Consider the following 16,411-nt stretch of genomic DNA (forward strand, 5'->3'; position numbering starts at 1 on the left):
TGCTTTGGACTACAACTCCCATCAGCCAACGGGGGAGGGCCACAGGCTGGTGAAGGCCGCAATAAAAATAGTTTGAACACAGCATACCTTAAGGCAGGATTGGGCAAACTGTGGCCCTAAATCCATGTGCAGCCTTTGGCCTAATTTCATGCACCTTTGGTTTTGCCTCCAACCATGCCTGCCCACCATTGGCATGGGGTCCATGGCAGATGACCCCCAGGGAGACACACCATTCAACAACAACAAAAGGTTGCTCCCTGCCTCGCAAAGTTCCAGTCCTCAAGTTTCTAGTCCTCATGCCTGAGGTTCTCGAGACTCACCAAGTCGAGGAACCCAGGCGCGTCGTACTGGTAGTCCAGGCCCGGGTTGAGGATTCTGGGGATATCGGAGATGTCGCTCTCCGAGGAGTCCCCGTCGCCCGAGAGAAGGATGGAGGCAGAGGAGGAGGACGTGTCGTTCTCGGGCGGCAGAGAATCCATCCATTCCGCACTGTCCTCGAGCTCAGAACTGTCCCCCGGAGGCCAGTCGGGAAAGCCCGTAGCAGGGGGCGCCTCAGAAGTCGCGAGCTCCGTCTCCAGATCTTCCGGACGCAAGTCAGCCGAAGAGTTGGGGGCGCTTCCTGTCTGGTTGGGGGCGAGGGAAGTTGGGACGGGAGAGGTGTGGGCCTCAGGGGCAGGCGATGGAACCGTCGAGTTTTCGGCATCCGGGGAAGGCGTCTGGGCCTCCACATGAGGCCACAGGGTGCTGTCAGCCACAGTGGCAGGAGGGGACGTGGACCAGTCTTCGGGGCCAAGGACCGGCTCAGAGGTAGAGTGCGTCATGGGGCCTTCTGTCTCCGGCTGGGCACTGGAGACGGCCTCGGAGGTAGGGCTGGCGGTAGTAGGCACGTCGGTTGGAGGCAGCGTCAGAGCGTCCGTCCCCAGCGAAGTGAGGCCGTCCGTGGTCGGGGCTGGCGCAAGCGTGGGGCTGGGGGTTTCCGGCGGCAGAGGGGTCGTGGCAGGAGTGGCCGGCGGGGTGGTGAGGGGGACGGCAGGTATGGTGGTGGGACTGGGAGCGGAGGTGGCCGCAGGCGTGGCCAGGAGAATGGCGGGTTCGGTGGCCGTGGTTGGAGGAGACGAGGGTGACACTGCTGCGTCTGGGGTGGCCGCAGAAGGCCATGGGGTAAAGGCTGGTATTTGAGCCTGGAGGGGCGGAAAGGGAGAGAGAAGAGGCAGCCAGTCAGGGCCAGAGGAAGACAACAACAGGAGGAAACCGTTTTTGGACTCTTGTGGGTGGGAAGAGAACAAAGTGGCTCCTTGCCTAGCAGGCATCCCTTCCAACTTTTCCTCAACAGGCCTCACAAGTTTCCTGGTCTGAGTGAAGGCCTCTTATGGTGAGTCAGACCATTGTTCTACCTACACTGGCTGGCAGAGGCTCCCCAGAGTGTCAGGCAGGGCTCTCTAGAATTGCTGAAAATTGAACCTAGGGCCTTCTGTACACGAAAGCACATGCTCCACCCCCACACTACACCCCAGTCCTTCCCCCCACTGCATAACTGTCTATTTGTTATCCCTATGCTGCAAAGCTCCTCTGGTTTCTCCATCACGCAAGAGCTTCCAGAAGGACAGTCTCCTGTAGCTCAGTCAGTAGAGCATGAGACTCTTAACCTCAGGGTCGTGGGTTCGAGTCCCATGTTGGGCAAAATATTCCTGTGTTGCAAGGGGGCTTCAACCAGATGATCTTCGTGGTGCCTTCCAACTCTACCTTTCTATGAGGCTCCCTGCAGATTTAACAAATACAGTGAAACTCGGAAAATTAGAATATCGTCGAAAAGTGCATTTATTTCAGTAATGCAACTTAAAAGGTGAAACCAATATATGAGATAGATGCATGACATGCAAAGCAAGATATGTCAAGCCTTTATTTCTTGTAATTGTAATTATTTCTCGTTAGGCGGGTCAATTATAAATGGAATGGAATTAATGAAATGTAATAGTGATGTTTATTTTTGTATTATTGTAACTATTTGTTTTATTACTGTGGAATTTCCAAAAGAAAGCATTTGTAAAAATTAAAATTAAAATTAAAAAATTAATAAGTTGCATTACTGAAATAAATGCACTTTTTGACGATAATCTGATTTTCCGAGTTTCACCTGTATATCATGGCTTAAGCTTCTGTGGGGCAGAACGCATCTGATTAAATTCAGAGCAGGTCTGCTACCAACAGCTAATATAGCAGGCTGAATTTTCACAAAGTGCTGCTTCCCCTGCTGCAGACCCAAAGCCCAATCTCTGGCAGATTGCCCTGCTTTCGGAGGAATTCAAAACGGGAGCAAAGGCAAAGGATATGCAGTTGGCACAAGGAACTTGTGGCTCCTCAAGTGTTGCTGAACTCCCATTAGCCCCAGCCATCTTGACTAATGGTTAGGGATTCTTCTTCTTCTTCTTATTATTATTATTAGCCACCCATCTGACTTGGTTGCCCCAGCCACTCTGGCGGCTTCCAGCAAAATATAAAAAACACCATAAACCATTAGAAGCTTTCCTATATTCGCAGGCTATGAAGGACTTGATCACAAACTTATTGACAGCTACAGGTAGGTAGCCGTGTTGGTCTGAGTCGAAGCAAAATAAAAAAATTCCTTCAGTAGCACCTTAGAGACCAACTAAAACTTAGTTGGTCTCTAAGGTGCTACTGAAGGAATTTTTTTATTTTATTGACAGCTGCACGAGTTATTCTAGCTAGGAAGTGGAAGGGGCAAGGTGAACATAAAATGGAAGAATGATATAAAGCGGTGTGGGACACAGCTATTGATGATAAATGAACATGTGCCATTAAGGTAAGACGGGGAATATGCAGGAGAAATGATTTTGAGGAAGGTGTTTGCAGAATTTGTACTGTTAAAACAGAAAGGGGTCAAACCATCGCAAGAGGTGCTGAAATTTTGGGAGGTTGGATAGTTACAGTGGAATTGTCTCAGGGGTGGAGGTGCACATTTTTTATTTATTTATTTATTATTATTACTTTGTCAAAATAAAATAATAATAATAATAATAATAATAATAATAATAATAATAATAATAATAATAAGCTTCCCTATACAGGTCCGGTTCAACACCCCTTTTCTACAGGGAATAAATTGTTCACTTGAGCAAAGGGGACTTGGGTTACTCATTTTCATGGTCCTGAGGTACCGTAGCTATCTTCATCCTAGATGAGCACCTTCTGTTGGAACCACCCACATACTCTCTAGAGCAGGCATGTCAAACATGCGGCCCTCCAGATGTTTTGGCCTACAACTCCCATGATCCCTAGCTAGCAGGACCAGTGGTTGGGGAAGATGGGAATTGTAGTCCAAAACATCTGGAGGGCTGCATGTTTGACATGCCTGCTCTAGAGCAAATGTAAGAAACCTCTGATCCTCCAGATGCTGCTGAACTACAACTCCCATCAGCCCTAGCCAGCACGGTCAATGCCCAGGGACAATGGAAACCGTAGTTCGGCAACATCTAGAGCAGGCACCCCCAAACTGCGGCCCTCCAGATGTTTTGGCCTACAACTCCCATGATCCCTAGCTAACAGGACCAGTGGTCGGGGAAAGATGGGAATTGTAGCCCAAAACATCTGGAGGGCCAAAGTTCTGGGGGGTGCCTGATCTAGAGCACCACAGGTTTGCCCAGCACGTTCTCTAGAGCACGGAAAGTTCTAGAGGCCCACTCTCTTGGTGCCCTGAATACTAGGGCTTCAAAATGGCCGCCCCCTGGCTACTGGGACGTCATCTGACAGGAACTAGTAGCAGACCAATCAGCAGACGAGAGCGACGAAAGACACACACACCCTCTCATTGTAGATAACGGTTCCTTTCTCGCAGGCATCTTTATGTGTACAGAGGTGCTGGTGGACGCACCAATTGCATCCCCAGTGGCTGCTCACGCATCCCTGGCACCTGAAAACGACGACACAAGAACAAGGTTGAGTAGGCCCCATCAAATTCTGATGCCTGCTGCGATAATGCGGAAGCGGGCAGGACTCACGGTGCCGATTTCCTCAGAAGAGCCACCGCCCTGCAGTCGTAGAAGGAGAAAGGCGTTGAGGTAATGAAGACGTCGTTGAAGCGCACCATCAGCTGAATGGTTACGTGGTCTGGAAATGGAAATAAAAAAAGGCATCCCTCAAACACAGTTCGGCAGCATCCCACCCTAGACGATGGGAAAAGAGAGAGAAACGTGTATCTACTCTAATGGAACATAGTCAAAGATTCTAGTTTTTAGCAGGTTTTTTTGTTTCTTTTAAAAGCAGGGAAGCCGCATTCTGCAAATCCACCACTTGAAGAATAAATTTTGCAGTTTTCTTCAGATCTTTTTTTAACGTGAGAAAAAAAACCTGCACGTCTTACTAAAATAAGGACGCATGATTGATCAGATGGCAGAAACAAATGTCTCTCAGCATCATCTTGCCGTAGGGGGTGTTTATTCATGACTCAGGCGAGGGCAGGCACTTCAGTCGCAAAATAGTGCATTGGCAGAGGAAGAGGAGGAGGAGGAGGAGGAGGAGGAGGAGGAGGAGGAGGGGACGTCAAGACTCATGAGATTTTTTTGGCAGGGATCACATGGGATCTTGGCAAGGGATCAGCGACTGGGGTCAACGGAGAGGGAGAGAGACGGCTGGGAAGAGAAAAGCCGTCTCTCTCCCGGCGTGGATGAAGGGAAAAGAAAGTGGGGAAAGACTAACGAAGCAACAAGTGGCCAGATGGGAAAAGACATTTTAAAAAGCAACAAGCTGATAAGAGCACAAAGGTTCGGATCGCTTCACAAATGACTCCCCCGATAAAAAATGCCGCGTTTAATCAAATGTTTTAATCTGTTGTGTCAATGTTTTGATCTGTTTTAGAATGTCCTCTTTGCTTTAAACGGTGCATCTGTGTGTCACCCTGGACTCCGTGGGGAGGAATATAAATTCAATAAACAACTCTAGGCAGCTACAGACCCTGAGAAATGGCCCAGTTGCCCTTCGTGAAACACTCACAACCATGCACACACTGTGGCTTTTATATCTATCTATCTATCTATCTATCTATCTATCTATCTATCTATCTATCATCTATCTATCCTGGCACTCACCTGTCCCTGCTTTCAAAACTGGCGCATGGCTGGGATCTGGTGAAAGACACATGATGCCTGATCCCATCGGCACTGCCGGGCTCTCATACTCTTCAAAGAAACACGTGTAGGACTCTCCGTCCAGCAGGGCCGGCAAATCCGAAAGAGTGAGGAATACCTGCCAATCAAGAGAACGAACAGATCAATACCTTGCCGCCCTGATTAGAATTATCTCACCTTCTGAAACTGGAGGAGAATTGGGGGGGGGTGCGCGTTATGGAAAGAACAAGGGCATGAAAAAGTAGGTGAGTAGAACACATTAAGTACCGGTTCTCAAGAGCTCGCAACATCTTCCTACTAACTCTTTTTATCTGCAGGTTATTATTTTTTTAAAAAAAAAATCCTCCTCAAAATATGCAAACTTAAAGCATCACGCAAACACCAAAGGCTTTGTTTCCAAGGCGCGTTTTCTAGAACTGTGAGGACGACATACTTTGTTTAATACAGAATAAAAGGAATGCATTGTTCTCCCAGACGCCAGATTCTGCACTTGCTTGGGGAACATCATAAACGCATGAGATGAACACGCTCTTGTACACGAGATCAGAGAATCATAGAGTTGGAAGAGACCACAAGGGCCATCCAGTCCAACCCCCTGCCAAGCAGGAAACACCATCAAAGCATTCCTGACAGATGGCTGTCAAGCCTCTGCTTAAAGACCTCCAAAGAAGGAGACTCCACCACACTCCTTGGCAGCAAATTCCACTGTCGAACAGCTCTTACTGTCAGGAAGTTCTTCCTAATGTTCAGGTGGAATCTTCTTTCTTGTAGTTTGAATCCATTGCTCCGTGTCCGCTTGTCTGGAGCAGCAGAAAACAACCTTTCTCCCTCCTCTATATGACATCCTTTTATATATTTGAACATGATAGAATCATAGAATCATAGAGTTGGAAGAGAGATGCTACGGTGCATCAGCAACATAGGCTCCCAGTCTATTTATTAAACAGCTATTGCACACGTGGGGGGCAGTGCAAAGCACAAACAACTTCCCAACCCCCCCCTTCACAAATGACTTCACAGCCTTCAAAAATGGGGGCATGGCGGGGCTGGGGCGGAGAGGAACATTTTACTCATTTTACTCATCGTCACAGCTCACGTTTTTCTGCTCTTCTCTGCTGATGTTGGCCGGGCTCAGGGACTGGACGGAGAGACATTGCTGGGTGGACTCAAAGCCCCACAGCCACTGCTCACTCACTTTAAACCTGGAGCACTCAGAGCGACGGCTGCACCTGCAGAGATACGTATACAGGAAAACAGAACGGAGACCTTAGACTGCCCTAAAAGGGAGAGGACCTTTTTTCTCTCCGGTCAAGTGCTCATCCATAAGCAAACAGACAGAGAAGATTATCTGGCACAAAAATGGATGCGTCCAGAATGTCAGGCAAGTTTCTCCCTGCCCAGAAAGCACACAGCTGTTATGAATTTGCTGAGCATGATCCAAATGACATCCGCATAATGCTAAGCCATGGTTTGCCTGGCCTAGGCGTAGCTTGCTTGAACGTCCGAGCCCAGTCTAACAGACTAGCTATGGTTTGGTTCCTTTTATTATTATTATTATTTTTGGATAAGATTATTTAAACATTAGACAAGTATACAGTCATATCTTGGTTCTCGAACGCCTTCTTACTCGTACATTTTGGCTCCCGAACGTTGAAAGTTAAGTGTTCCGGTTTCCGAACATTTTTCGGAAGCTGAATATCCGATGCGGCTTCCGCTTGAGTGCAGGAAGCTCCTGCAGCCAATTGGAAGCTGCACTTTGGTTTTCAAACGTTTCAGAAGTCGAATGGACTTCTGGAACAGATTACGTTCGAGAACCAAGGTATGACTGTATATGGAAATGTAATTGTTACCTTTTATAATTATACAACAGGCCTTTTCATTTTCATTTTGTTCAATTAAACAAAAAAAGCTATGGTTTGGCTCCTGATAACAAACCATGGTGTGGTGCCATGGTTTGTTGCTGGCTTGCTTTAACTGTGGTTCTGCCAATGCCCTGCTATGTTGTGGCACTGAGTCATTCCACAAGCACTGCTGGCAGAATAGATGGTGGCCTCAACTGTGGCACACTGTGTGTGTGTGTGTGTGTTTGTGTGTGTGTGTGTTGTGAGGATGGTCCCTGACAATTGTAAAACCTTGCAACTGCCACCACTTCCACTAAGCTCTTCTGTCCCAAAACAAGTCACGCAGAACAGTTATCTCCCTCCAAGCTGGCTGGTAGCTCCCCACTCTCCTCTGAGTACAGGCTGGATGGGGTATCTGTGGCTCTCCAGATGTAAGAATCATAGAATCATAGAGTTGGAAAAGACCACAAGGGCCATCCAGTCCAACCCCCTGCCAAGCAGGAAACACCATCAAAGCATTCTTGACATATGCCTGTCAAGCCTCTGCTTAAAGACCTCCAAAGGAGGAGACTCCACCACACTCCTTGGTAGCAAATTCCACTGCTGAACAGCTCTTACTGTCAGGAAGTTCTTCCTAATGTTCAGGTGGAATCTTCTTTCTTGTAGTTTGAGTTCATTGCCCCGTGTCCGCTTCTCTGGAGCAGCAGAAAACAACCTTTCTCCCTCCACTATATGACATCCTTTTATGTATTTGAACATGGCATACCCCTTAACATTCTCTCCTCCAGGCTAAACATACCCAGCTCCCTAAGCCGTTCCTCATAAGGCATCGTTTCCAGGCCTTTGACCATTTTGGTTGCCCTCTTCTGGACACGTTCCAGCTTGTCAGTATCCTTCTTGAACTGTGGTGCCCAGAACTGGACACAGTACTCCAGGTGAGGTCTGACCAGAGCAGAATACAGTGGTACTATTACTTCCCTTGATCTAGATGCTATACTCCTATTGATGCAGCCCAGAATTGCATTGGCTTTTTTAGCTGCTGCATCACACTGCTGACTCATGTCAAGTTTGTGGTCTACCAAGACTCCTAGATCCTTTTCACATGTACTGCTCTCAAGCCAGGTGTCTCCAACTCCCATCAGCCCCAGCAAGCATGTCCAGTGGCCAGGGCTGATGGGAACTGTAGGCCAACAAAATCTTGAGGGCCCATAGCTGCCAAGTTTTCCCTTTTCTCGCGAGGAAGCCTATTCAGCATAAGGGAAAATCCCTTAAAAAAAGGGATAACTTGGCAGCTATGTGAGGGCCACAGGTCCCCCATCCCTGGCCTAAGGTGTTTGCAGGCCGACAGCTCCCAACACAATTCATTTGTTGTTCCTTCGCCATAAACTGCACACCTAATTCCAATGACTGCTCTGTGGGGGTGATTGCACACTTTGCAATTTTCTGTCCAAGTTAGCAGGCAAAATGCAGCCCTGTGGCTCGGAAAGATATAACCCACCACCCAACTAACGTATTTTAAAAAATAAAAAAATAAATCCCGTTCAATCCCAAGTGTCAATCTCTGCTCCTCCAGCGCCCTCTCTGCCCCCTGGCCAGTTGGCCCAGCCTCAGCCACCAGCTGGCAGAAATCCGAGCTGATCGGCCTGCACCCCCCAGGGCGGCTTCTTCTGCTGTGATCCTCCTCTGGGGGACAGGAAACAATTCCCTTCCCTCCCTGCAGAAGATGTCATTGTGTTCCCCGCCTCCTTTTGAACCCCTGTGGCCAGCCAAAACAGCTCCTCTCTCCTGCGCTCAAAACGTAAAAAAAACCTAGGGTTTCGGAGGAGAGTTTAGCCAGTTTGAAGCAAATGAGGAAACTTTTAACTCTCCAAACTAGCTTGTCTCTCCCTGGGACTTGTGCAAGTTGCAGTCCTCTTTCAGAGACCGCGAGCAACTCTTGATGGAGTGATCAGTTTCGAATTAAGAACATAAGAGAGCCCAGTTGGGTCAGGTCAAAGGCCCATCTAGTTTTATCAGCTAAACCCGGCTGGGTCAGGCCCGTGACCCATTTAGTCCAGCATCCTGTTCTCACGGGGACCAACTAGATGCCTGTGTGAAACCCATCGGCAGGGCCTGAGTTTCACTGTGTTTCAATGATGCCAAGGCTAGAGAAGAATGAGAATCACATGTGCTCTCCTGTCTTGGGCCAGCCATTTGCTAATGTTACATTTTTTAAAAAATACTGTTGGCTTGTGTTGTGTTGTGTTGTACTGTATGTTGAAAACTCCTAATAAAATAGATTTTCTAACAAAATTACTGCAATTGTGCTGTTGCGCAACATGAAAGAGCTCTGTTAACATACATACGTGTGTGTGTGTGTGTGTGTGTGTGTGTGTGTGTGTGTGTGTGTGTGTGTGTGTGCAGTCATACCTTGGTTGCAGGTATCAGATTTTTAGAAGACATCTGAAGGCAGCCCTGTTTAGGGAGGCTTTTAATGTTTAAGAAATTAGTGTATTTTAATGTTTCTGTTGGAAGCCGCCCAGAGCGGCTGGGGAAACCAAGCCAGATGGGCGGGGTATAAATAATAAACATATTATTATTATTATTATTATTATTATTATTATTATTATTATTATTATTATTATAGTTCTGGAATGCCTTTGACTCGAATATTTTGGCTCCTGACCACCGCAAACCCGGAAGTGAGTGTTCCGGTTTGTGAACGTTTTTTTGGAAGCCAAACGTCCAACGTGGCTTCCAATTGAGTGCAAGAAGCTCCTGCAAGCCAATGGCAAGGCGTGCCTTGGTTTTCGAACGTTTTCATAAGTAGAACGGACTTCTGGAACAGATTCCGCACACACACACACACACACACACACACACACACACACACACCCCAGTACAGGGACAATTTAAAGGCAAAGCAGTAGGAAGAGTGGAGAACACATGCTTTGCAGGGGGAAACAGGCTTTTGGGAACAGACTGCTTTTAATGAAAGGGCTGGTGCCATGCTGTTTTTATTGCGATGACAGTGGTACCTTGGTTTAAGAACAGCTTAGTTTATGAACAACTTGGATTAAGAATGCTGCAAACCCAGAAGTAGGTGTTTTGGTTTGTGAACTTTGCCTTGGAAGCAGAACATGCTTCGCTTCCTGTTGAGTGTGTTCCATTTGTAAACTGAGTCCCCCGCTGCTATGGGAAAGCGCGCCTTGGTTTAAGAACACTAATGGTTTAAGAACGGACTTCCGGAACGGATTAAGTTCGTAAACCAAGTAACCACTGTACTTGCAAGGTTTTCAATGATTTTATCATAGAATCGTAGAGTTGGAAGGGTCCATAAGGGTCATCTAGCCCAACCCCCTGCAATACAGGGATCTTAACCCTATGTGCGGCTTGAACCCACAACCCTGGGATTAAATATGTCTATAGTTTTAATTCTATCCATGTTTGGTTTTTAATGATTCCCCCCCCCCCCGCCCCGGTTTTCAGCAGTTAGCGTTTTTATCTGTAAGCTGCCTTGAGTGCTGTTAAGGAAAAAGGGTGGTAATAATAATAATAATAATAATAATAATAATAATAATAATAGCTAAATCAGCCATTGCCCTCCCCTCTGCCACTGCACCAGCCCTCTTGCTGCCACAGGAAGCATCGTGCCTGCAAAGCAGCCGCTGCATTTTAAAACTGGGTCTTACCTTCCTTGGAGGACGCACCAGCCACAATAGGGGTCCCTCAGAGCCAAGCACGACTCGCAGTCGGGGTACTGGGAACACTCAAATATGGGGATCTTGGTCACCTGAAAAGGCAGAGCCACAGAGGGGGCCTGTCAACTGGCATCCACAGATTGGGAAGTCTGCCCATGGAAGCCCCTTTGTTGCAGCTGTGTAAATCTCTGGGGTTGTCCATCCTCCCCACTGTTGGTACTCCAATAGCAGAGATGACGACAGGTTGGGATTGGGTCAGGGAAGCTTCTCAAACGCTCCCAGATTGGTTGGTGGAGGGGGCAAGTACGTGAGACCTTAAACTGGCATACAGATTTCCCTATTTTTTTTAAAAAAGGGAAAGCCCCCCCCCAAAGGGGAGGGGAGGCAGCACCCCCACCACCACCACCTTCCTTGTGTAAATACAAAAAGGTTTTAGATTCGGCAGTTCATACACAACCACTAAACCCCACCCCTACCAGCACCCTTGCCTTGTTAAGAATCACGGCACCTTTTCAGCCGCTCAGTGTTTCCATCTCACGGTATTCCCAGATAAAAGTGAGATACGAGAAAGTACATCAAGAACCAAGGAAGAGAGCCACGCTCTTTGAAGGAAAGGAAATCAGAACATTACTCCAGCGCTAGCAGGATTAAATAGAAGCAGCCTTCCATAAAACTTTGTGTTCCAGGGAAACAGTCCCGCCCCCCCCCCCACTACCCAAACATTGCAGTTCTGCTTGTCGCCATCTTACATTAAAACCATTGTCCAGTACAATAGATTAAGAAATGTTCCTGTGCGCCACGTTTCAGAATGACAGAAAAGCAAAAACGTTACAGGGCCGTATTGCGTCTTGGTACTTAATTGTTCCGAAACTTAACCAATAAGGTCCAACGTTCGAAGAACTTACCTGGTGGCTGTTCCCATGATCTTATGCCGTATGCTAATTTTCTCATTATTACAATACCCCATTATTTTTCTTTATCCCATTAAAGAAAAATACCCACGCCATTCTTAGCAATGCTGCAACATTACTTTTTGTTTCCCTTTCATTTTGCGAAACCATTTTCCCACCCCCGCTGCGGTGAGCCAAGTAGCCGACGCTTCTATTTCTGGAACTGAATGCTTTAAAAATAACTCAGAAGCAGCATTTCAGGTTTCATCGGTAATAAATAACCTGAAATTTCATTTGCTGCATTTCTGGTTTTAATTATATGGAACATACGCCCCTCCAAGGCTGCCTCTGCCTCTGATGGGAAAATTACCAAAGGAGTTAGCAGACGACAAGCCCGGAAGGGGTGATTATGCTGCCTCTGGGGTTGGAGATGGAGGGGAGCGAGCAGCTCTGGCTTGGAGCAGCCAAGGGAGCCTCTCAAGGTTTGAAATTCCCAATCGACTTGGACAGGGCACGGTCATGTGAGTGGGAACCTGGTGGAAAGCGCATAAAGAAATAGACAGTGATAAATGACACCCGGCTGGGGGAGATGCTTAAGATAGCCTGGGCTGCAGAGCAGCCAGCCCAGCCTCTTTGTCTTAACGGACACTTCCCATCTGCTGGGTTTTTCTTTCCCCCGCTGCGCTGTCTGCTTTTTGTCAGGAAGCCCTTCTTATTTGTCCAAACCACTTTTACAATCAGAAAGATGTGGTTGAGTTAAACACACACGAAGGGAAGGAACCGAGATGCTTTGATTTGGTGGCGCTCACCTGCGCGGAAATCTACAACACGGTGCCCCCTCTAGGTGTTGCCGTACTACAACTCCCACCATCCCACGCTGGCTGGGGCTGACGGGAGTCATAGTCCAGCAACATCCGGAGGGCATCACGTCGGCTATCCCTGCGCTACAGGATGCAGTGACGCCAGCCTTCTCCAACCTGGTGCTGATGGGAGTTGTAGTCCAAAACACCTGGAGAGCACTCAGCAGGTTGGGAAAGGCTGGCCTACACCCCACTCTGTGAGCCACTGTATGATGAAGGATGGTATATATAAATCCAATTAATTTATAAATAATAAAATAATAAATTAAAAAACCTGGTCGGGCTTAAGTATTGTTACTGACCTTGCACCCTCGGGATACAACAGGGTAGGGCTCAAACAAGGTAAAATAAATGAAATGAAAGCACGCTTAGGAACCGGGTCCCCTTCTCAAGCCTAACCATTTTACAACTGTTAATGAATGAATGAATGAAGGCCTTCCTCTTCCATTACTCAACAGCCTTCAGATGTTCATGATCCCTCTGGGATATTAGCATGACTGCCGGAGCTTTTGTTATCTATAAATAGATATGGATTTTCATCCTCCTCTGCGCTACGAGTTCAAAGGAGGTCACAACATTCAGAAGGCTCTCCCCAATTATTCTCTGCAGGACGCAGGGAGAGAAATCCATCAAATGTGCTTGAAAGCCCAACAAGAACCACTGCGGTATTGTGAGGATCTCAGCAATTCCAAGTTGTTCTACATGACGGTATTATTTTGGCAGGGTACTTTTTTTGACCATTAGATTTTTAACCCAGCCTCTCAAGGAATCTGTTTGGAGATTGATTGACTGACGAGTGATTGATTGGTTTGTTTGTTTGTATTATCAGGTTTCTAGGTGAAATAATACATTTATTTTTAAATTTATCCTAGTGTTTTGAAATGTTTTAATTTGTAATGCCAATAAAGGTATTATTGTATTGTACAATGGCTGACATCAGCAATACACAGCAGGGACTTTCACTTGCTCTCACCATAGACTGGGTCATGACATACAGGTGCTTCTTGGGCAGGTCGAAGAGGAGGTCTCCACTCACGGCACTGTTTGGCTGTATCACTAGAGAAGCGTACAGGTTGGCGTCTCCCGTAGGTCCCAAGTACACCTGCAAGGCAGCCAATGAAAACAGGGAAAGAAATAAAATGCCTGGGGAGGGACAGCTGGACGCCATTGTTGCCAAGCCTAAGACTCCTTCAGTAATAAATCTATTCCTCACACTCAGTGAGCAGAAACCCTCATTGAATGTGTCCAGAACAAACCAGGCAAACTGGGTGCCTTTCTGCGTTGTAAGTCAAACCAAGGACCAAATGCCATTTTTGCTTTTAAGCAAAGACCACAAGCTCCCAAAACACAGTATTTTCTCCAGGAAGTACTGGGATGAGGGAGAGAGAAAGCTTGATGTCTTGCACAGGGGGGAAATGACTGCTGTTTGCCTCCTCCTGCCTCCTCCATATTCAAGCAGAAGATGGGAGTGCACAGCTTGCAAAGAAAGGGAACGAAAACAGCAGGGCGCTTCTAAAGTATCAGGCCATTGCATCAGAGGCAAGAAGGGAAAAGGGAAGGGTTTCCCTTGCTGGCGTTCGCATTAAACAGGGTTTCCCAAACTTGGGTCTCCAGCTGCCTTTGGGCTACAACTTCCACCACCCCTAGTTAGCAGGACCAGTGTGGTCCCAAAACAGCTAGAGACCCAATTTTGGGAAGCCTTGCATTAAATGAATAAGGCCGGGTGAGTGTTCCACAATGGAGATGGGCAACTGTCTCCAAAATATGATGGAAAGGCAAATTGAAAAACCCAGGTAAGTTGCTTGTTGGTAGGGAAGTAAGAGGAGACGGTGTCCCTCGGGTTATCTCGTTCGGTCACACACTGGAAAGAACATTGCCAGAAGAAGAAGAAGAAGAAGAAGAAGAAGAAGAAGAAGAAGAAGAAGAAGAAGAAGAAGAAGAAGAAGAAGAGAAGAGTTTGGATTTCATCTCCCGCTTTATCACTACCCTAAAGGTAAAGGGTAAAGGGACCCCTGACCATGAGGTCCAGTCGTGACCGACTCTGTGGTTGCGCGCTCATCTCACATTATTGGCCGAGGGAGCCGGCGTACAGCTTCCAGGTCATGTGGCCTACATGACAAAGCCGCTTCTGGCAAACCAGAGCAGCACATGGAAACGCCGTTTACCTTCCCGCTGTAGTGGTTCCTATTTATCTACTTGCATTTTGACGTGCTTTCGAACTGCTAGGTTGGCAGGAGCTGGGACCAAGCAACGGGAGCTCACCCCGTCACAGGGATTCGAACCGCCGACCTTCTGATCAGCAAGCCCTAGGCTCAGTGGTTTAACCACAGCGCCACCCGGGTCCCTTGTTATCACTACCCAAAGGAGTCTCAAAGCGGCTAACATTCTCCTTTCCCTTCCTCCCCCACAACAAACACTCTATGAGGTGAGTGAGGCTGAGAGACTTCAGAGAAGTGTGACTAGCCCAAGCTCACCCAGCAGCTGCATGTGGAGGAGCGGAGACGCGAATCCGGTTCCCCAGATTACGAGTCTACCGCTCTTAGTCACTACACCACACTGGCGTGGAAAGTTAGCAGCTCCTGGATGTGCCGACTGCCACAAAACCCAGACAAGGAGCTGAAGCCCAGGACCACCACTCAGCAAAGTGCAAAAGGTGGCAATTGCTTCTGGAGGGACCTGGGGCACATTGTGGGGACAAGCTGCCACCTGCGCTGACTTTGGAAGAAGGCCACTAGGTGGCACTGAGGCACAACAGTTGACAGGGGAAAGTTGTGAGCAACCAACATTGCCATTTTTGCAGGGCAGCTCCCAAATGCCCATTGGGTTGATAGGTCAGGCTAAGTGGGAAAAGGGGAAGAGACTGGTAGAGTGTTGGTTTAAGACAGGCACCCCCAAACTTTGGCCCTCCAGATGTTTTGGCCTACAACTCCCATGATCCTTAGCTAACAGGACCAGTGGTCGGGGAAGATGGGAATTTTAGTCCAAAACATCTGGAGGGCCAAAGTTTGGGGATGCCTGGTTTAATTAAGAGAAGGGCAAGCCAGGACTCGCATCAGCCTCAGACAGCCAACGGTCAGGTGATGGTTTGCTTTATTTCTTAGTTGCTTTTCTTACAGCTCAAAGCAGTTTAAATTAAAAACTATGGAAAACAACAATAAACACCTAAAGGCTAAACAAAAAGGCAGGGCTATGTGTCCCACTTTCAGTGAGATACCGGTAAGAAAATCATGGAATCACAGAATTGAAGAGCTGGAAGGGACACCAAGGGTCATCTAGTCCAACCCCCCGTTCTGGGCTTTTTAAGAGTGAGAGTCTTGCTAAAAATGCTGCTGCTGCAGTAATTTGGGCACACTTCAGTTCCAGGGTTGATGCCCCAGGATACCTACCACATAGAGGAGAATGAGGCTAAGGACGAACTTGCGAATTCTGTAAAGTGTGCATAGCAGAGGAAGGGTAACCTTCTAACTACATCTATCAACACCCTGGGTCTGTTCATGCCCCCAACTGAAGCGGATTTCATTTTTTTGGCTGCGTGCTCCCCATTTTCTTGAAGTGCAGACACTGGGGCTGGATGCAAAACCTTAGAGATTTAAAAGAATGTATCTTAAAAGCAAGTTTCGGGCCCTCGGTGCTGTACATAAAAGGTGGGATTTGATATAGCAATAAGGAGATTGTTCCATCTGCGCAAACATTTCTGCTTGCCCAACGGAACCATCTTCTTCTGACCTTCCAGAGCAGATGTAGTGGAGGTGGGGGTCATATGGGGGGAGGAGGGTGGGGGGAAGCCCCGTTGCATAAGTGGGAGTCCTTATACTGTCTTCCACTAGTGTAACAGTTTAGCTGAATCCGGCCCAAAGGCTACAGAGCTTGTATGAGTCTGGTGAAGTCGTGGAAGCCAGAAAAACAGCAGTAAGCAAGATTTCCAAGGGTCAGTAGTGGTGTGGGGTGTGTGTGTGTGTGTGTGTGTGTGTGTCTACATCTACATCTATCAAAAAAAGG

The 16,411-nt window shown here is 47.5% G+C and overlaps 1 protein-coding gene across 2 annotated transcripts in view; it reads right to left on the bottom strand.

Moving 5' to 3' along the window:
- PLXNB1 (plexin B1) overlaps positions 1 to 16,411 on the bottom strand; it is a 142,972-nt gene that overhangs the window by 48,123 nt on the left and 78,438 nt on the right. For both annotated transcript variants that reach the window (XM_060271238.2, XM_088662668.1), the window contains exons 6-12: positions 13,386 to 13,514; positions 10,654 to 10,754; positions 6,238 to 6,370; positions 5,103 to 5,259; positions 4,017 to 4,125; positions 3,820 to 3,928; positions 321 to 1,181 (exon numbers count right to left, since the gene is read on the bottom strand). In XM_060271238.2, coding sequence (XP_060127221.2) covers positions 321 to 1,181; positions 3,820 to 3,928; positions 4,017 to 4,125; positions 5,103 to 5,259; positions 6,238 to 6,370; positions 10,654 to 10,754; positions 13,386 to 13,514 — 1,599 coding nt within the window. The remainder of the gene's footprint in view (positions 1 to 320; positions 1,182 to 3,819; positions 3,929 to 4,016; positions 4,126 to 5,102; positions 5,260 to 6,237; positions 6,371 to 10,653; positions 10,755 to 13,385; positions 13,515 to 16,411) is intronic.

This window comes from Zootoca vivipara, chromosome 2 (genome assembly GCF_965207765.1).
Source record: "Zootoca vivipara chromosome 2, rZooViv2.hap1.1, whole genome shotgun sequence".
NCBI lineage: Eukaryota > Metazoa > Chordata > Lepidosauria > Squamata > Lacertidae > Zootoca > Zootoca vivipara.